At 46.1% G+C, this 21521-nt stretch overlaps 2 protein-coding genes and 1 non-coding gene across 3 annotated transcripts in view; 2 read left to right on the top strand and 1 right to left on the bottom strand.

The window, feature by feature from the left end:
* Window positions 1-8314, top strand: part of LOC124672957 (autophagy-related protein 18d-like) — a 26787-nt gene extending 18473 nt beyond the window's left edge. The window contains exons 3-7 of the mRNA XM_047209107.1: window positions 6662-7129; window positions 7253-7414; window positions 7516-7741; window positions 7897-8026; window positions 8224-8314. Of these exons, the coding sequence (XP_047065063.1) occupies window positions 6662-7129; window positions 7253-7414; window positions 7516-7741; window positions 7897-8026; window positions 8224-8314 (1077 nt within the window). The remainder of the gene's footprint in view (window positions 1-6661; window positions 7130-7252; window positions 7415-7515; window positions 7742-7896; window positions 8027-8223) is intronic.
* Window positions 8315-14137: 5823 nt separating this feature from the next.
* On the bottom strand, window positions 14138-14208 carry TRNAG-CCC. The gene has a single exon. It is a non-coding gene; the product is annotated as a tRNA-Gly (tRNA).
* A 5830-nt stretch (window positions 14209-20038) lies between these two features.
* LOC124677547 (flowering-promoting factor 1-like protein 5) lies at window positions 20039-20632 on the top strand. Its single transcript, XM_047213529.1, has one exon. The coding sequence runs from the start codon at window positions 20110-20112 to the stop codon at window positions 20416-20418; it is 309 nt and encodes a 102-aa protein (XP_047069485.1). The 5' UTR covers window positions 20039-20109; the 3' UTR covers window positions 20419-20632.
* Window positions 20633-21521: the final 889 nt, after the last annotated feature.

The raw sequence follows: 21521 nt of genomic DNA on the forward strand, positions 1-21521 counted from the left end.
TAAACCTACCCTTCCGCCTACTTAAAGCCTCCGTCGTGAAACCCCCGGCACCGAGAGCCACGATACGGAAAACCTTCCGGAGACGCCGCCGCGGCCAATCCCATCTCGGGGGATTCAGGAGATCGCCTCCGCACCCCTGCCGGAGAGGGGAATCATCTCCCGGAGGTCTCTTCATCACCATGATCGCCTCCGGATCGATGTGTGAGTAGTTCACCCCTGCACTATGGGTCCATAGCAGTAGCTAGATGGTTGTCTTCTCCTCGTTGTGCTATCATGTTAGATCTTGTGAGCTACCTATCATGATCAAGATCATCTATTTGTAATGTTACATGTTGTGTTTGTTGGGATCCGATGAATATTGAATACTATGTCAAGTTGATTATCAATCTATCATATATGTTGTTTATGTTCTTGCATGCTCTCCGTTGCTAGTAGAGGCTCTGGCAAAGTTGATACTTGTAACTCCAAGAGGGAGTATTTATGCTCGATAGTGGGTTCATGCCTCCATTGAATCTGGGACAGTGACAGAAAGTTCTAAGGTTGTGGATGTGTTGTTGCCACTAGGGATAAAACATCAATGCTTTGTCTAAGGATATTTGTGTTGATTACATTACGCACCATACTTAATGGAATTGTCTGTTGTTTGCAACTTAATACTCGGAAGGGGTTCGGATGATAACCCGAAGGTGGACTTTTTAGGCATAGATGCATGCCGGATAGCGGTCTATGTACTTTGTCGTAATGCCCCGATTAAATATCATAGTACTCATCATGATATATGTATGTGCATTGTTATGCCTTCTTTTTTGTCAATTGCCCAACTGTAATTCGTTCACCCAACATGCTATTTATCTTATGGGAGAGACACCACTAGTGAACTGTGGACCCCGGTCCATTCTTTACATCTGAAATACAATCTACTGCAATTGTTCTTTACTGTTCTTCGCAAACAAACACCATCATCCACACTATACATCTAATCCTTTGTTTACAGCAAGCCGGTGAGATTGACAACCTCATTGTTACGTTGGGGTAAAGTACTTTGATTGTGTTGTGCAGGTTCCACGTTGGCGCCGGAATCCCTAGTGTTGCGCCGCACTACACTCCGTCACCAACGACCTTCACGTGATCCTTGAATCCTACTGGTTCGATAAACCTTGGTTTCTTACTGAGGGAAACTTGCTGCTATACGCATCACACCTTCCACTTGGGGTTCCCAATGGGCGTGTGCTTTACGCGTATCAGGTGTCAAGTTAGATATGCACAAATAATATGATCGTGTGAAATGGGTTTTCTTGGAATGTATGATGGTCCGACTTGGATTTCATTGCGACGACTAGGGGACTTCATCAAGGGGATCCCCTTTCTCCCTATGTATTCCTTATTTGTGCGAAGGGTTTATCTAGTGATTTTGCTCATGAAGAGGCGATTTATGGCCTTGATGGTATCTGGCTGTGTAGAAATGCACCATCGGTTTATTATTTATCATTTGCTAATGATTCGCTAATATTGATGAAGTCAAATTTGATTAATGCAACCTCATTTAGAATAGTTTTAGATCAATACTATGCAAGCACAGGGAAAATGGTGGGTGAGGAAAAATGTAGCATATATTTTTAACCCAAATGTGGATGTACAAATTAAAGCTCAGATTTGTAAGGAACTGAATATTGTGGCGGAGGGCATTTCTGATAAGTATCTTGGTCTTGTTTCCATGGTGGGACTTGACCGTATGGACAATTTTGTTTACTTATTGGAGCGCATTATTGATCGATTCAAGGGGTGGAAGGAGAATCTTCTATCTTTAGGTGGCAAAGAAATCTTATTGAAGGCCATAATATATTCAGTCTATTCCTATTTTTGCTATGGGGTTTTTGAAAGTTCCTAAGTAACTTTGTAAATATTAATTATGCAATATTCATTTTCTGATGGAGAGATTCTGAGGAGCAAAGGAAGATGCACTAGTTTGCATGGTGGAGAATGTGTATCCCAAAGAGTATGGGAGGTATAGGGTTTCATGATCTTCATTCTTTCAATCTTGCGATGACGTTGGCTAAGCAAACTTGGAGATTGCTACATAATCCAGATTCTTTATATCCCAAGTACTAAGGGCTAAGTATTACCATGATGGAAATATTTGAAGTCATGACCTAAAAAGGATCATCTTTCACGTGGAAAAGCATTGTAGAGGTCCTAAAACTTCAAAACATGGTCATATTTGGCGTGTGGGATCAGGTACAAGCATGAATATTTGGGAAGATCACTATATTCTAAAAATCCAGACAAGGAAGGTTATGACCATTGGAGGTAAAATATTATATGTGGATGAATTTGTTAATCCATATACCAGTACTTGGGATCATGGCTTGATAAGAGGGCTTTTCCTACCATTGGATGCGGAAAGAATTATGAGAACTCCTTTAAGTGAAGACCTTACAAATGAATTTGTTGCATGGCATAGGAAGAAAACTCATTGCTTTATTGTTTGCTCTTCTTACTATGTATAATGGGGAGCATCAATTTGGTAAAATAGTGGAGAGAGGAAATGGGAAGGGCTACTCTAAAGCTAACCCAGTTTGGGATATCTTATGGAAGCTACAAGTTACAAATAAAGTGAAGATCTTCTTCTAGAAAGCTTTGCATGGCGGTCCCAAAAAATGGCAGTTCTCGTTGCTCGACTTATCAAATTTCACCCTCAAGGTCCAATCTATCAGTTGGCACGAGAGGATATAAAATGCCTGATATTTGATTGTCATAGATCTCGTGGGATATGGAGCAACATGGTTCTTCTGAATTTCATTAAGGAAACCATGGTTAGAGAGAGACCAGATCGGTATTAATGGAACATATTATGTGTGATAGAAAGAAGAAATCTCCGGTTCTTAATCATCTTGGTCGAAAGAAATCTATCGATGTTTCATGCTGGTACATTTGGTGGCAGCGGAGAGAATCAGTAATAGGGAATTTGGTGGCTACATTTGCAAGTACTGTGTTTTCCATTAACGCATTGACAACAAATTTCGGAGCAATCAAACATAATTCAAAGGATAAGGATTTGATATGGATGAAGCCAAAGGTTGGTTCTTATAAGTTAAACATGGATGCCTCTTTCCACTCTGATGGAACTAGGGCGATGGGTGTTGTTCTTCGTAACCACCTTGGACAGGCGATTGCTGGTAAATCTGGTCCTTTGGCGAATATCTTGAATAATGTGACAACGACCGAGGCTATGGCACTCTTAAAAGGTTTAGAATTAATTGAGTAGTTGGGTTGTGATTGGGTTATAGTGGAATCTAATTCTCTAGAACCAATACAAATTTGCAATGGCACAATTGAAGTTTGGAGCCCATATTCATCTATCATAGTGGACTGCTTCACTAAAGCAAATGCAATTTCAAATATCTCCTTTCAACATTGTTCGAGAGATGCTAATAAGGTGGCACATAATTTAGCTAGGGATGCTTATATTTCAAAGAATCTTTAGTTTGGGATGGTGACCCACCAGGATTTATCATCAATGATGTAATAGAAGATGTAACAGTCCTCATAATTTAATAAACGCCACAAGACATTCCTTTTAAAAAAAGCTTGTATTCTTCTGCTCTCTTGTGGGACTTCGAGACCTCTTCTTTGAAATTCTTTGATTGAGTTGCAGGATGTCTTCAAGCACTTGTTCCCCTAGTCCCTAGTAAAGATTCAAGTAGTGCATTTTTATCTTTCTTTGGGGATTCTACTTAGTTTGTTATTGGAGTCTTGTCGATCTCTAGTGTGGGGTTCTATCTTACAGTCTCGCCACCGCGATTATATTCTATTGGCAGATTCAGGCCAATGAGAGCCAACTATATTTGCATATGGTTTGTATGTGTTCGCTTATTGATGTGTTTGTTCTCTGTCGTGTTCATCATTGTTCTTGTTGCATTCGTGAAAATCAGGCCATCGTTTAGAGGTTGGACCTCATCCACCGACTTTAGAAGTGATAAATTTGGCTCACTGAAATTGTGTTGAAGCTAGATCATGCGACATATAGCTATTTCCCGTGGTCCCGGTGCCTTCCTAACAAGTAGCAATACTAAAACATAAATTCGCTGCATCCATGGAGCAAGCTCCACAACACCATATACATGGAGAAAAAAAGGAAAATATAGGAATAGCAAAGGGAGAAGAGACGGGCGCTCGGGAGGAGGAGGCACTAGTGAAGACCTTAACAAGGAAAGAAATGCTAACTGAAGGTACTTAGGACAAAAGAAGACGTGCTCACGTGCGAAGATGAAGCGTCTCGTGTGATAAGCTACCAGAGAATGCCACAAGACATAGTGTACACGGTTGGTCATAAGTGATGCCAAGTGTTTTTCTAGACAGATGAATTGGACCATTATGCTCTTTTTTACATTATTAAATAACATTTTATTTTTGTGCATTTTTTAGATATTTATTTTTGCTGACATGGGACATAAGGTGTGCATACGCGTGAAATAAGCAATAAAGATCCCAGACCTTTCGTTTTTGTGTGTGCATGCACTGCACGCCCTGCTCCTGCTCACAATGGGCTAGCCCATTAGGCTTTTTTTCTTATCTTTACTTATTTATGTTCTATTTTGATTCTGCTTTTATTACAGGTATTAATTCTTTTTTTATTCTAGATTTATCTGTTGTTTATATTTTTCCTTTTACCTTTTGTTTTTAAGTTTTTTTATTATTGCTTATAAAAAAATTCAAATAGGCTGAAAATGAAAAGGAAACAAAAGTATAAAACCAAAAAAGGTAAATAAAAAGAATATAAGATAAGGAATAAACAAAAAAAAGTACTAAGAAAAACACAGGCCAAAGGGGAAACGGGTGCTACTATATATCACTTTACGCGATGCGACATGACCCTTTGGCCTAAAGGGGAGACTACCTAGGCAGGCCAAGTAAAAGTTATTGTTTCTTTCCTTTTCTTCTATTTTTATTTTAAAAATATTTAAATTAAAAAATGTTCAAATCTAAAGAAGTTCAAATTTTAAAAAGTCTGAATTAAAAAAGGTTTAATTTTACAAAGGGTTCAAATCTAAAATGTTTGGATCTAAAAAGTACAAATTTGAAATAAATATTTTTAAAAAAATAGATTTTAAAATGTTCAATCAAACTGACCGGAAAACCCAGAAGAAAAACCGAAAGAAAACCTACAAAACTGAGAAAAATTAACTACATGTGTCGTTAAATGGGCCAGCCCACCTATCCAAACGCTTCAGGCGGGAGCGAATCACACCTGCACTGAGTGGCAAATAGGTTTTGACAGGGAAACCGCAAAAGCGTTAGAGAAATGCCGACCTTCGCGAAGGGAAAGCAACTTCGCACGTGACAAGTGGCGCGATGTGGTGCCAGAAAATCCATGAAAACTGATCTCCCTGCTCGCCATGTGTCGCAAGGGAAAGCAACGTGGGGATGAGGAAAGAGAGAGAAGAGAGGGAATGATGTGTTGTGTGAGGTTTTCCTTTTTTTTATAGATTCGTTTTTTCAAAAAATGAAATATATCTCGAGAACTGCAAGTCCAAATTAAGAACCGTTTCTCCTTTTGAGATCTTCGAGTCGAGATCTTCAAAAGTAGATCCCATGTTGATAAGTTTCGAGATATTTTTTTTTCGTACTTCTAATACTAATATGATTGTTCGTGGTGTGTACATAATTGTACTCGTGTTTCAACTTGTAAGTATTTCTGTTTTAAGTGTATTTGGTGCAAATTTTTCCCTTTACTCGGTAACTGTACTCGCTCGTGTGCGCCACTGTACATGTACTTACTCGTGTATACATGCTCATGTGCGCGATTGTACCTGCTCATGTGCGCCGCTATACTTCTGTATATGTACTTCCTCGTGTAGACGACTATACATGCTCATGTGCGCGACTGTACATGCGTGTGTGCGTGACTGTATTTGTACTCGTCCGTGTGCGCAATTGTACTCGTGTTGTGCGTAATTGTACTCGTGTGTATGGTCTGCGTGGGAGTACTAATCATGGTGCGCGCAGAGCGTGTAGTGCCGTTCTATGGCGGTTCAGTTTTCCCTTCCCAATTGTTGGTCTTTATTTGTGGTACCGGGAAAACCGTGCAAGGAGGATGCACGCAAAAAACTGGAAGTAGACATGCTAATCATGTCCACAAACCACACAGATCCATGGGCCATGGATCATGAGGCTGCTCATAGTGGGGAGTAACTTAGACTAGTAACATATGCCATGTTACTAGTCTAGGTTACTACCTTCATAGTGGGTAGTAACTTATATGTGGTGTCATGCATTGTATCATTTATTATGTTATAGACTCATTTTGCCTTGGGGTGTGTGATGTTATGGTAACATAGCTAGTTACCACCTCAGTCTCTTTCTTCATTTATTCGCATGCCATGTCACCAAAATGTCTTGAGATGTGTGATGTTACTAGCTATGTTACTCCCACTATGAGCAGTCTGAAGAGTAAGCTTACGGTACGGCACCGAGTCTGACTTCTTGACATTGTAGTCCGTTCCGGACATGCATGTCCTAGTTCGACATGGTTACCAGGTTAATGAATCTCCAAGGGGAAGATTTATACCCTACCACGGATCGTCGATAGGTAACGACAGGATACGTCGTCGATGGCGGGCTGATGATCAAATAGGAAATCGAATCATAATCCCGAATCAAGCTTCGATCGAGCAACCCATCGGCCATGGCGTCTACGTCTTCGTCCGCGGCCGCGGCCGCGGCCGGAGTAGTTGTAGCCGACGCCGCGGCCGCGGATCCGCTCGTCCACGTCGCCTTCAACCAGCAAGGCACGCACTTCGTGGCGGCCACGGAAACCGGGTTCCACGTCTTCTCCTGCGAGCCGCTCGAGCGCGTCATGCACCGGTCCGGCCTCACGGTCACCTCGCCCGGCGGCATGGTGTCCTCCGCCGAGCTGCTCACGCGGTCGCAGCTGGCCGTCGTGACGAGTCGGCCGAACGAAGACGATGCGATCGATTTCTGGAACGGCATGTGCAAGGAGGGGAAGGTCGCCTCGGTCACGAGCTCGCACCATAGAACGGTGGGCGGGATCCGCCTGCAGGGTGAGTACATGCTCGTCGCCGGCGAGGAGAAGGCGAGGCTGTACTTCGGCGGCAGCCGGGAGAAGGACGTGACGACGGGGCCGAACCCGCTGGGGCTGTGCGCGATGGCGGCGGGGACGACGGAGGGGCAAGGCACGGGGTCGTCGGTCGTGTCCTACGCCCTGCCGCGGAAGTTGCTGGGCGAGGTGCAGGTCCGGCGGCGACGCACACCCGGTAGCGTCGACGTGCGCGCGCACGACTCGGCCGTGGCGTGCATGGCGCTGTCCCGCGACGGCCGGCTGCTCGCCACCGCTGGCACCCGGGGCACGCTCGTGCGCGTCTTCAGCACCGCCGACGGCTCCAAGCTGCAAGAGGTATGCGACATGACAGTAGTTTGATTCTACTTTGTCCGTTTGTCGTACTACACCAGAACTTCGTTTTACTCACGGTGTTACTGTTGGTGACTTCCTTGTAGCTAAGGAGAGGCACTGAGGGAGCGACCATCCACTGCATCGCCTTCTCTCCGGACTCCAAGTGGCTGGCCGTCACCAGCGACAGGACGACGGTGCACGTCTTCAAGCTCGGCGACTTCGACCTAACAACCTCGTCACCGGAGGACGGCGGCGATTTCGTGCTCCTGCCCGCATCACCGATGACATCTCCTTCTGCAAAACAGGGCTCATCCCTGTCTTTCCTGAAAGGTACTCCTGCAGAACAATAATCCTACACTTACGGACATAATAACCTTACGGAAACCATACGGACAAACGTGTGGCTTACGAACTCTGGATCTGCCAAAAAATCTATCTACCCTTTCTTGTCTCTGAATCTCACTGAATCTATCGACCTTCTGCAGGCTACCTACCGACCTATTTCAGTTCAGAGTGGTCGTTCGCCCATTTCAGAGTTCGTAAAGCCACCAAGTACTCCATCGCCTTTGACCAGCAGCGCCCCAACACCATTACCATTGTAGGCGTCGACACAAGGTGCGTGAAAAAATTACTCCATCCTTGCCATTCCTAGAAATAAACTAAAAGCGAGTTTTTGGCGGAATCTCGCTGGACATCTTAACACATACACACACTCACACTAGCGTGTGTGTATATATGCCACTCTTTCATGCATTTTGTTTAGAATTGAAGTAGCCTACCGTTCCATGCTCACAACGACCCTATGCCTTCAGCTTCTACCGGTGCGAGTTCGACCCCGTGAAAGGAGGCGCCATGCGCGAGCTCAAATACTGCAGGAACTTCATGGATGCTTCTACCAAGTAATGATGGATGCGACTGCGACAAGAATTTTTCTCTGCTCAACAAGTGGAATTTTAACGAAACAAATGCATCGATTGATGCAAAGACTGTGCATCACTTCTCGGGGGAAAATAGCGCCTCCTTTCTTTACCATTGATTTTATTTAATCTCTCCGTGGATTAGAAGATCGTGTTGCCCGTCTTCATCTACTTGTGTTTTGTTGAGAGTATATTATCTAGTATCTCCCTGCGTTACGACCCATAGCAATGTTTGCAAATGAGAGGTTGTGTGTTGTGACCTTTCATTTGTTAGGATTTCAAGAACTATAGGAACAAAATATAAAAAGATTCAGAACCATGGAGGGACATTTTCTTAAATGGATCTAGGGTTGTATTGCACCATGCCGCGCAATGTACAATATTAGCCGCGAGAGCCGCATCGATTCCCAATGTATGTCACATGCTTCCCTCTCTCATGTCGTTGATGCCTCTGTCGTTTTTTCCGACTCTTAGAATTTATCATGCCTCTGCAACCTACTATTGTCTTCAATGATTTAGTTACACTGCTAAGACGGGAAATTGCACCCCAACAAAGCCTTGTCTGCCAAGACACACATTACATGTTGTGGGGCACTCTGTGTGACCACATAAATCGCTATTTTTTTTTGCGAGAAATCCACCGATCTATTAATAATCATCAACGGTAGTACAAATAGCCCAAGAAGTAAAGAAAATTACAAATTGGTACTCGGACCACCTAGCGACGACTACAGACACTAGCACGAGCCGAAGGCGCGCCGCTATCCTCGCCCCTCCATCGCTGGAGTCAGGGAAAGCTTGTCGTAGTAGACAGACGGGAATTGACCTTCCCACCTTGCTGATCAATCCTCTCTCACTCTCTACCACTTAGCCTTCTTCCATTCACATTGATTCTCCCCCAGCCCCCCTATTCGCTTATGTGACTGACACGACATTCATCCCTTTCTCCTCCGATGGTTGTGTTGCGTCATACAACAATGTGTTGAAAGTTAACGCAAGAAGTATTTTAGTGAATCAACCATGTACGTGTAGAACATTCACGGGACAAGTATTCATATAGATTTATTTTTGGCAAACCTGCATGTTTACTTCAATTACCCTTGACATGGAGCGCACAATTCTACCCCTATATATCGGCCCACTTGGCTGTTAGTTTTTTTTTCCTGCGGGCCTCTATAAGGTTAGTTATCGAGAGATCCATAACACATGCAATTAGGTAAAATAAAATAGGAGGGCCCTTTATTACCTGCGTAGTGATATAAGTATGTTTCTGCTTTTGTGTGAGTAACGTTGATTGAGGTTTAGGGTTTAGCCACAACCCACAATCATGGGCCCAACCAACCCAAGGAGATTGGTGTACAAATGTGCACCCATTCTTTTCGTCATAAGCTTACACACGTAGGTATAGATTTATAATTCACAAATAGACCAATATTCAGAGTGTGTCATTTTGGAGCTCGGGCTACATGGAACCCATTTTTTCAAAAATTCGTACGTGGCTTTTCATATTTTCAAAGAAAATGTGAAAAACGTTCTAGAGGTATACAATGATGTACATGTACTCTACTACTATGCATAAAAAATTAATATTAAGGACTCGGTATTTTTAGGTTGTGCAAAATTCAGACTATTGTAGATATATTCGAAGTAGTGAATAGTACAGATTTTAAAACCTCCAACATTACCATTCGAAAAAAAACCTCCAACATTTGTTAGAATTTGTTTTCTTTTGCAAAGCCTAGAATACAATGTAAGATTTTGCACATTGATAGAGTACATCATTGTATTCTTATCACATATAGTATTTTTTCGGAATATTCTGAAACTTTAAAATCAAGAATTTGAATTAAAAAAAAACAGGAGCCATATTAGCTCGGACTAGATTTAGGGTTTCCCACAATATGCATCCATCGAAAAATTTGGAAAAACTTGGAAATTGTGATATTTGATGGGCTGTATATGTACACCCATTATTAGATGTTGGTGGCCCACGTACGTACATGACGGCACCAACAGGAGCAGCACGGCCATCGGGCGGCGCCGAGGCGGAGTCTGGTTCGTCACCGACCCGGTTCCAAACATGCAAGCGAGCATGCATGTCCAGGTTGGACACGGTTACGAACTTGCCCGTGCGATTTATATCACGCGGCCGGGACGCGCGCGTCGATCGAGTACAGCTTTCCACTTGGATCGACGACCATGGCGTCCCTCTCCGCGGCGGTGGCCACCAAAGGTCAGCTTGCCCACGTCGCCTTTAGCAGCGACGCCTCCCACCTCGTCGCGTGCACGGGCAGCGGCCTGCGCGTCTTCTCCTGCGACAAGTTGCTCGAGCTCGTCTACTACAGACGCAACGGCACCGGCGACGAGGTGACCTGCGCCGAGCTGCTCACGGAGTCCAACCTGGCCGCCGTGATCCGGAGCCCGAGCGCCACCGACGGCGCCGCCGACGTCTACGGGGTCCACTTTATGGAGCGGCGGCGCGAAGAAGGCGACGCTGGTTGTCAACGGCGTCGCGGACAGAAACAGAGACAGACTTCGGTGGCCACCAAGACGCTGGATACCCCCGGCCTCGGCGCCGTGGGCGGGGTCCGCCTTCTCTGTGACCACATGCTCGTCGCCGGCGAGAAGAAGGCGGTGCTGGTGGTCAACGGCGACGGAGATCCCCAGGATAAGGAGGAGAGGACGACGGGGCCTAACCCGCTGGGGCTGTGCGCGCTGGCGACCGACCAGGCGACGCTCGTCTACGCGCTGCCGCGGGAGGAGAAGGGCGCCGTGCAGGTGTGCCGGAGCGGCTGTCCCGACACCGTCGACGTGCACGCGCACGATTCCAGCGTGGCGTGCATCGCGCTGTCCCCCGACGGCCGACTGCTCGCCACCGCCGGCAGCAAGGGCACGCTCGTGCGCATCTTCACCACCGATGACGGCTCCAAGCTACAAGAGGTTCGGTACTGCTGTTTTTTACTCTGTTATAAAGTTATTTTTTTTGCTGTTTTTCGTTGCACGAATATAGCTCCTAGTACTTTTGATTTTTTTGGGATAACAATATTTTCCGACTTATAAATACAGAAGAAATATAAAGGAAACGGCAGTAGTATAAAACCTAATCTCCTAGGTTAGTTGCCATGTATGACGTCCACTATGGAAAACCTCCATAGGAACCCCAACTCCATGGCCTCTGGTGATGCCGGGGAAAGGATCAGACCTACCCCTCCTCCGCCATCTCCTCTCACCCACCTCTCCTTCAGCTCCGACGGGTCCTGCATCGTCATCGCCGGCCCCTCGGCCGCCCAGTGGATCTGCTGCGACACCTTCCAGCTACGGGGCCTCTACCAGGAGAAAAACCCCACGAGGACCATCGTCTCCGCCGCCGGCGACATGCTCGCCCAGAACGAGTCGACCTGCGCCATCGTTTGCTACTCTACCACCACCAACACCAGCTTCTCCGCGAGGCGCTGGAAGCCGGGCTTCCTGAACTACCACTGGCAGTACGACGAGAAGGAGATGCGGACCGGCGGCGACGTGCGCGCGGTGCGCGTCCACCGCGACTGGACCGTCGTGGTCTACGACAGACGGCTGTGCGTGTTCGGTCCGGGGGAGATTGGCGCGGCGCCGCTGCAGATTACTGGCCTGGACAAGAATCACGGGATGCTGCGCGCCGTCGATACGGTGGACAATCCGCGCGGCATCTGCGCCGTGACGTCGTCGGCGAGATCGGAGCCCGACGGGAGCGCGCCGTTCGCGTTCGCGTGCCCTGGTGCTCAGCTCGGTGAGCTGCGCGTGGAGAGGTGGGTGGCGGGGGAGTTCGTGCCCCTGGTCATACGCGCCGCCCATGCCTCACGCATCAATGCCGTGGCCATGTCGCCCGACGGGGGGCTCGTCGCCACGGCTAGCGTCAGGGGAACCATCGTGCGCGTGTTTCGCACCACTGATGGTAGGATGATCGGAGAGGTACGTAGGTGCCGCACGCGTTCAGTTAGATATCACACCGGCAAGCAGTTGAACAGATAATGCAGTTAAAATCGTATACTAACGAACAAATTTCTCCGATTCTATAAATAATTTGTACACGGGTGAGCTCCTCAATTTGATATTTTTGTTTTTGTGAACGGTAATGCGGATATATCGGTTTTGGATTGCACATGCTGAAATCGAATTTAAGGTCATAGTTTTGCCTCTCGTTGCACTATGTAAAATACTACTCATGTTCGATCGCCTTTTTTTTTGGACTTATGGCAGCTAAGAAGAGGCACTGACAGAGCAGACATCCACTGCATCGTCTTCTCCCCGGACTCCAAGTGGCTCGCCGTCTCCAGCGACAAGGCAACGGTGCACGTCTTCAGGGTCGCCGACTCAGCAGACCTCAAGAGCTCTACTACGCCAGAATCTGAGGCTGAACAAAAATTGAAGGCACCGGAGGAAGGCGACCAAACTGCTCCGGCGGCACCACCGGCAGAATCTCCGCCTGCACCGGCAAAATCCAGCAAGGGCTCATCGCTGTCGTTCTTGAAAGGTACATGACTGACGACCCTCGCTCGCGCAAGAACCGGTGCCAATCTTGTTTCTGAAAAATCTGCTAATTTAAGATGTTTTCTACTACATGCGACCATTTTGTTGTGCAGGCTACTTGCCGAGCTACTTCAGTTCAGAGTGGTCACTAGCTCAGTTCCGGCTCCCCGAAGGCGTCAAGTACTCGGTGGCGTTCGAGCCGAAAAATAACAACACCATTCTCATCATCGGCACCAACGGAAGGTGCATCTCGAAGCTTCCCCTGTTTTTTTCTCAATTGAAAAGTTGACAATGCATGCTCTGATCTTTTGTCGTTGGGAATGGTTTTGCTTTTGCGTGCAGCTTCTACCGGTGCCAGTTCGACCCCGAGAACGCAGGCGACATGGTGCAGCTGTTGCACAGAAAATTCATGAAGATCAACTAGTCAGGCAACAAAGGGAGAATTATAGGTTAACTAGGAAGAACCTTAGAGTGGGCTACTAACTATTCTGAGAGCTCATTTAGGTGAGCATTGTGAGAGAATTATCATTATGAAGTGATCTGTGTAGTAGTAAGCCATGAACACTTTCCAAATTGAACATGTACCCCTTTCTGTATATAAGCACTGAGCCTCTCTATACATTTGCCCCTCATTTGCCTATGAGCTTGCCTATACATTTCCCACGTATGTTGTTGTGATTTCTCCTCCCTCTACCCCTAGCTGCATCTGTTTTTTATGTTTCAAATGGAAGTTCGATATGTAGTCCTATGCGTATGTCCTTCACACGTCCACCTAGCTACCACGAGCTAGACAACGGGTATTAGCGTAGCGAGCGAGGCCAACTGAGCCGTCACCAAGGCAGTCTAAGTTATATGTTTTTTCAGCGAAAATCTTAACACAAATGTTGATGTCATGGCAAGTTAGGTCTGATAAGTGGGCCCTACTTATCAGTTTTAACATCCAATGAAGATTTTTTAGGCTACACAAAAATAGCAAATGTGTGAATCTGAGTATGTTACTCAAATCTCCAAAAAGAAATCAGACTTTGTTATTTTTGTGTAGCTTAGAAAACAAAACATTTGTAATTGAAATTTTGTAGTTTAGTGGAATACATCATCAGCTTCTCTTAGAATTTTGTTATATATTTTTGTAAATACATAAATATAATTTTCGAATTTTTTAATAGGATGAAAGTACTGGTGCCCAAGATCCAAAATAACTTTTCGGAAAAGCGATTAAAAAAGGGCAAAATGATGTTCGGTGATGAAACATACAAAGAGTTTAATTGCAAAAAAAAGTCAAAATTGCAAAAAAGGTCAAAATTGCGCATCCAGGGAATCGAACCCTGGTCAGTACCGTGGGAGGGTACTATGATACCACTACACCAGATGCGCTTGAATGTTATTTCTTCTTCAGTAGGTATAATGTAGCAACAAAGAACAGACTGTGATATTCAGTCTTTCCAAGATTCTCAATATTATGGTTTGCGGAAGTGAGATTCAGATTCTAGTTAATATACAACCGAACTTATATTCAGATTTCAAGCAGTTGAATGGTAGTTATAAGCTACTATTGAAATATTGGATAAAGAATATATAGCCCTCCAGAATCTGAATCACTAGCAGGATTATCTGCATTTAGTAGCCGCTAACTCCAGAGGGCTTGAGATCGACAGTGTAGCCAGTCATTTTGAAGTAATTTCTCAAAGCTGCAATTTCTTCAATAGAACCATCACTCTAAGTTTGCCACAAAGGGTCCAACTTTACTGTTATCATGGTCACTCTAGCTTACTTTCTTGTGTTTATGTTGTTTCAGCATAAAGGGGAAGCTGACCTGCTGACCGTTGAGGAGAAGATTAGGATCTTTAAAAGAGGCACCCACTTGCTCTACAGGGCAACGAAGGCAGTTGTTAAAATCGTGGGTTGCTGTTATGCTTTAAAACTATCGTTCATTGTGATAATCACACCTATACCAGAGTTGATTTCTAATCTTGAGGAATCGAAGAAGAAAGCACAAGATATGGTGAGAAACTACCGATTCGGATATATTTTTAAGTACCAAATATGATCTGCTTCTCTTTAATGGCTAACTTATCGGAGTCTGATATGTGATGGTTCAGCTGCAGGAACTGCGGGGCAAGGCTCGTGAAGCTTAAAGCATGGTAGCCAAGACAATATCTAGTAACAGATGAGCAGCATTGAACTACAGTTATGGAGCTGGCAATTGATTTGTTCGGCCTAAATTATACAGCCCAGAGTTACCAGATGCGGCATTTTTGAACTTTTGGCATGCTGTCCATGTTGTCAGATATAGCTCTACTCCTTCTAAGCACTATTATTGGTTACTGCACATGTTGTGCTTCCTTTAGCTGTTAACTCTTTTAAATTAGTTTTGCCCAACGGTGGTAGACTCTATGAAGCAACCTCATAGAGTTACTAAGTTATTAACACTACATGCATCAAGTTATGCCCCTTGAAAATCTGAGGTCGGAGTTTACTTTCTCGCAATTTGGCACCATCTTTTACTGAATGGATGTTTCTTCAACAGCATTGAGTCTGTGCATGGTGATGGGTCAGCAGGTATATTTGTATTTTCTTAACTGTCTCTTGCTAATGTTTCATTATCATATTACTATATACTGCCCACTAGGTCCTACTTTACCCAAGAAAACACATGGCCCGCCCATTTCTAAATATGTGGCGCCTGCAAATTGTAGAGTCCGTTTTAGTCCTCTTGGATTCTCTTGGACACAGCATGCACAGAACCTCTGGAAGGAATGCTACATGGTTTGGATATAAAACATTGAGAGGTCAATTCCAGAACTTCATGAAATCTCTGAAGAACAAGACTGATAGTGGGTGCAAAGCGTGGCAACTATCTTTCAGAAGATGACTAGTTGACTAGTTCTGCATTCTCGTGCAGGAGATCGTTAAAGTTGACGAAGCCAGTTCTAGCTGTACATGCTCAACGGAATGACCAGTGAGGAGCGGTATCCCTGAGCATGTTGACCTGCGCATCCCGAGAGTAGTTCCTGCTGCAGTCCTTGAGCACCGGGTTGGCCTCAATTTCTCGGATTAGTGTCGTCAATTCCCACCGCAGTGCTTGCAGACGTTCTTGAGTGCTGGGTAGACCGCTTAGCTTGAGTATATCGGGCGATTCTGACCGGTATCCTTGAGCACGGGGTCGACCTCCGAATTGCGAGATTGCTTCATCAAATTCGCGCCTGAGTTCTCGAATACCGCCATCTCTTTCGCAGGGCTGTCTTCGTCGCGTCTAAAGCCATCACAAAGCACACACCGGTTAGCCAGAAAAAATACAACCGGAATAGTAGCTATTTCGAGAATGAAAAACGATCTCTCACCATATCTTGAGGTTTCTTGACCAGAGGCGGCAATGGAGATGGACGCAGACTCGCTCGCTCTTGTAGTACGCAATGTCGATTGGAAACAAATTGGACCTTCACGATTGATGGTTAGACGGACGGCTTTTATGTAGGCAATCGTATCCATCCGAGTCCGTAACGATGTCCTCCTTCTTCTTTGAATCGATCACGGGATCTAGTTCCTCCATCAGGACGTATACCTATCGAACATGTCCTCCGTTCCTCCATCAGGTTAGGCTTCCTAGCCACCGCCACGTTGATCTGATATCCCCGTTCGACGCAGCTGCTTCTGTGTGGAAGCTGGATCTTTGTAGAGAGTTCGCTGTGCAACTACGTACTCGCGCGCAGCCAGTCGTTCCTCGGTCCGAAATTCAAAACCTGTACGAGTATGGGTTTGCTGAACTTCGCTACAAGGTAGTAGTAATTGGCTAAGTTGTTTGGTAATTGGCTCAATGGTGTTGATAAGAAAGATGAAGTCAGAATACGAATTGGTGTCTCGGTTTTGTGTTGGTCTATTTGAACCACCAAAAATGATATGATTTTTAAACAAATAGAAGGGAACAAACTTTTTGCAGGTTATTCGCAGAGCACACTGGATTCAAAAATGGGTGTACTTTCTCCTGGAGAACCAGCGGAAGGATATGGATATTGGATGCAACCGTCTGCTAACGGTTACTCAGAACTTCTATTTCCGAGCTACTCAGTGGCGTCATACTAGTAGGCTATATAATGGATAGCTATATGTTGCTTTTCACTTTGGAGGGTTGATACATGTCTCAACCTTCTTTGTTTCCTGATGTAAACTTTGGCATTGCAGACTTTTAAATAAATAAAAAGGCCATGTGCATCGATTGATGCAGAGGGCTGGGTATGCTCCCATTTCAAAAAAAAGTGTAGTAGTTATCTGGTTTGCTGAACTAGTGAACTTCACTGTTATTATGCGTTCATCCTTTCATCTCGTAGTTCGAAGCCATGTCCCACCTGGACACACTAGTAGAAAATAGGCCTATTGTCTTGGTCTGTAAGAGGCTTTTGTCCCGGCTGACCAACCGGAACAACGGAAACGGGACAAAAGGGGTACCTTTTGTCCCGGGTGGCTTACCAGCCAGGACATAAAGTCCACCACGTGGCTGCTGCGGGGCGTGCAGGGATCACCCCTTTTGTCCTGGTTGGTAACACAGACCGGGACAAAAGGTCCTCTACGTGGCACGCACATGATGCTACTCCTTTAGGGTTTAGGGGCCGTTCGGCAAGGGTGCAGCCTACCCCCGCCACCGCCTCCCCCCCTTTTATTTTATTTTTTCATTTTAAAATAATTTTCATATATTTGTATGATATTACAAGTTGTACATGTTCCTGCATTATAAATAGGTCGAACAAACAAATATTCAAAGCAAAAGTCTATTCACGAAGCAATCCAATGGTTCAAACTTTTTTCTCAGCTGCGTCCCATGCACAACTGAAAAAATCTCAGTAGCAATTTACGTTGCAACTAATGCTGGCACAAATCACGGTGTAATTCTATGGATGGTTCACAACCGGCTGAGCATTAAGTTAATTTTAAATAGACTAAGAATTAGCAAAACCGTAAAATTAAATAGAGATCCTGGATTCATAGAAAAAGCTGCTATGCGCGTGCCTTTGGAGAAAATAGCCGATAAGCAGATGGATGGATCGATCCTTGTTCACCACCCCAACCAGATCTTTTCTGCCCTTGATGCTTGACCGCCCTTCTCCTCCAAAGCTCCACCACTCCAGCCCACGATATTATCTGCCAATCACGCTTGGTCACCGTTGAGCGACGCGGCCGTAGTCCATGTGTGCACGCCAGGTAGACGCCCTCACGTGCGGGCAGCGTACTGTTCATGCGAGGACACGGTGTGCAGCCGTATCTACCGCGTGCGCAGTGCTATTCGCAGCACACACTCGTAAAACCGAGCTTTCAGCCAAGTAACTATCGCTGGGGTCGACGACGGGCGGTCAGTCTCTTCCACTAGCTAGTCTCAGAATCTTTGGTGTCGCCGTCGGGAGACCTAGAACATCTCCAACCGCGCTCCTTCAGAACTTCTTTAAACGGTGTCAGATTAAGTATTTGGAGAACACTTTTTCTTCATGCCATTTTTGAAGAACGTTGCTCTCTAGCTGTGACCCTAAACGTGTTCCTAAAATATTAAAATAATTTTTTTAGTTTTATTTCAATAGAGAGAAGGAATTTGTAGGTACAATCGAGATTTTTAAAGTAGTGCAACATATTGTAACAAATTACACATAAAAACTTCGAAAAATATGAACTAAATTTTAAAACTACTTCTTCTTTGATGGCTCGTCCTCACGAAAGCGCTTCCTGCTCGTCCCCACTTCCGAAGAGTTAGTGGCGTTTGACGCGTCCGAGTAGCTTGTGCCTCCCTACGACGTGTAGTCCTTGATTTATTCGTCGTCGTTGGTGCTCGCCGGCTGCGCCTCCGCCTTCGCCTTCGCCTAGGCCCTTGCCTCCTTCTTTGCCGCTGCCGTCTCCAGACGTCTCCACCTAGCATCTCCATCCTCTTCCTACTCCTCCTCATGGCCGTTGTCAGCGATGGCGCCCACCCCATCCTCATGGACGTACGTCGTCGACGACGGCCTCCACCTCCTCCTTATGGCCGTCCTCGGTGACGGCCTCCTACTCCTCCTGGCCGTCGCCAGCCTCCCACTCCCCCTCGTGGCCTTCCGTCGGCGGGGAACTAGAGCTGCTAGGCGTGGAAGCTCTTTCCCACCAATGGTGCCATCCCGACGGCCTCCCCTCGCTATCGGTGTTCGATGGCAAAGAGGTGGCAGCTCTTTCCCACCAATGGAGCCATCCCGGGCGGGTTCCCCTCGCTATCAGTGTCTAATGACAAAGAGAGGTTTCTCATGACATCGTAGAGATGAATGCCGTCGGCCGGTTGGAGATCAGAATGCGCAGACGTACGTGTCTTATTGAGCGGCGATGAATGGTGGCGCAGATATCGAAGAGGGCTACGGTTGCTCTTTCGCGGAGTTCGCGCTCCATTCTGGCGGTTCGCGCGTCGACTGCGATGGTTTCCCTTCCCGGCAACTGCACCGTCGCTAGGTAGGCGACGGTTGGACGTCGTTTGTGTGTCAATAACATGTCGGGCCCACCACTCCCCGCCTCGCTTCTCATTGTGTCCGGCGCGCCCGAAGCATCTCCTGTGAACCGATGATGGGTTCGGAGCGCCGGACACCGTATTGAGCCGCGCCGGGCAAAGAGGATTTTTGGAGCACGTCTCCCAAATGCTCGATCCGGCGTTGTTTAAAAAAAGGAAACCAGCAGCGAGAAGAACTCAGTGTTGTATTTGATAAAGTAGGTGGTGAGTCTCGAACTCTAGCTGGTTAGTACAGCTTCACTTTTACTAATCAGTAAGCCTCAGAACCTTAAGGACACTTCGGACGTGGCTGGAGACGCTGAGTCATGGTGGTGGTGATCAGATTTGCCATGCCGCACACACCGGCGCCCTCGTGGAAACCCATTGGCTTTGCCCCGACGGGCCGACGACGGGGGAGGCAAGTGTCAGCGGTCTGTACTGTGCGGACGCCGAGGCGCGCGGCCACGTGAAGCCCCTCGTGCGCGCGATAGCGCCGCCTCCTCCCCGCCCTCGTCCCTGTATTCCTTAATTAGTCCACGTCACGCGCCACCGAACATTGTTATCTTTTGTTCATGTGCGCAGACAGCGCCGTCGAATATACTGATAACACAGACGACACATCCTCACTTGCAACTTGCTCCGTCCGTTCGTGCGCGCGCCTATATAATGAACCACTGCTCACACCAGCAGCAGATAACCAACCTGCAGGTGATCAAAGAAACAATACCAGCTCGATCGAGCCTAGGTATCCAGTTCCAGCGCAACAATTAATCAGGAGATCGTCGTCTAACATGGCGGCGGGAGGCGTGTGGGTTTTCAAGAACGGGGTGATGGAGCTGGAGCCGGAGGTGACGAGCAGGAAGGCGCTGGTGTACGTGCCGGCGAACGAGACGATTAAGTCGCTCCAGGCGCTGGAGCGGAGGCTGGGCTCGCTGGGGTGGGAGCGCTACTACGAGGACCGCGCCATCGTGCAGCTCCACAAGCGCGACGGCGGCGTCGACCTCATCTCCGTGCCCCGCGACTTCTCAAGGCTCCGATCCACCCACATGTACGACGTCGTCGTCAAGAACCGCGACCACTTCAAGGTCGTCGACCTCTAGACATCCACGACCCTCTCCAAAGCTAGCCATCTAAAATTATTATTCGCCGCGCTCAGCCACCCAGTGTTATATATACATGCATATGCAGAAGTCATATACAAATAAATAAACGTGTGTGTAGCCAAGCGTTTGTGTTATGTAATTATATACTGTGTTTGTACGTACATGGCCCACATGTGAATACGTTTACGCAGGTACTATCGTGTTTCCTAAACCTTTGCCTCGCTTCGATTTCATTCTTCTTTTCTTTTGACGGGAACAGGAGGAGCTCTCCTTTTGCATTATATATAAGGGAAGAAGTGTACAATGGCAAACGCCAGATCAAAAAAGAACAACAAGAAAAACTACTGACGGTAGGCAGCCTTCAAGCTGGCCAAAACCATCTCTTGTCTGATACAAACAGCTCTCCGAAAAATCAGAGATATTCTGAAAGATTAGAGCAACTCCAGTAGCAGCTGCACAAGAGAAGCGGTTTTGATGAAGGGGTTCATTATCAATCTAGGTGTGGTTCCTAGCGAATTGGACCTGTTGGTCATCTATTGTGACAACACTGGTAACATAGCTGATTCCAAGGAACAAAGGTCTCACAAGAATTTCAAGCATATCAAGCGGATTCAACTCTCCCAAGGGACATAAAAATTTGCAAAGTACACACGTATTTGAATTTGGCGGATCCGTTGACAAAACCTCTCCCAATGGAAAATCATGAACAACACCAGAAATTCATGGGTGTTAGATTCATCGCAATGTAATCTAGATTATTGACTCTAGTGCAAGTGGAAGACTGTTGGAGATATGCCGGAGAGGCAATAATAAAGTTGTTATTATAATATCTTTGTGTTTACGATAAACATTTATTTCTCATGCTATAATTGTATTAACCGGACACACTAATAACATGTGTCTTTTATAAACAAACTGGAGTCTCAGGTAAGCCTCTTGTTTAACTAGCTTGTTGATCAAACTGTCGATCAAGGTTTCCTGATTATGAATATTCGGTGTTGTTGATAACGAGATCATGTCATTAGGAGAATGATATGATAAACACGCACCCAAATTAAGCATAGCAATAAGATCGAGTCATTAATTTCGTTTTGATGTAG

The sequence above is a fragment of the Lolium rigidum genome, chromosome 7, assembly GCF_022539505.1.
Source record: "Lolium rigidum isolate FL_2022 chromosome 7, APGP_CSIRO_Lrig_0.1, whole genome shotgun sequence".
NCBI classification, from domain to species: domain Eukaryota; kingdom Viridiplantae; phylum Streptophyta; class Magnoliopsida; order Poales; family Poaceae; genus Lolium; species Lolium rigidum.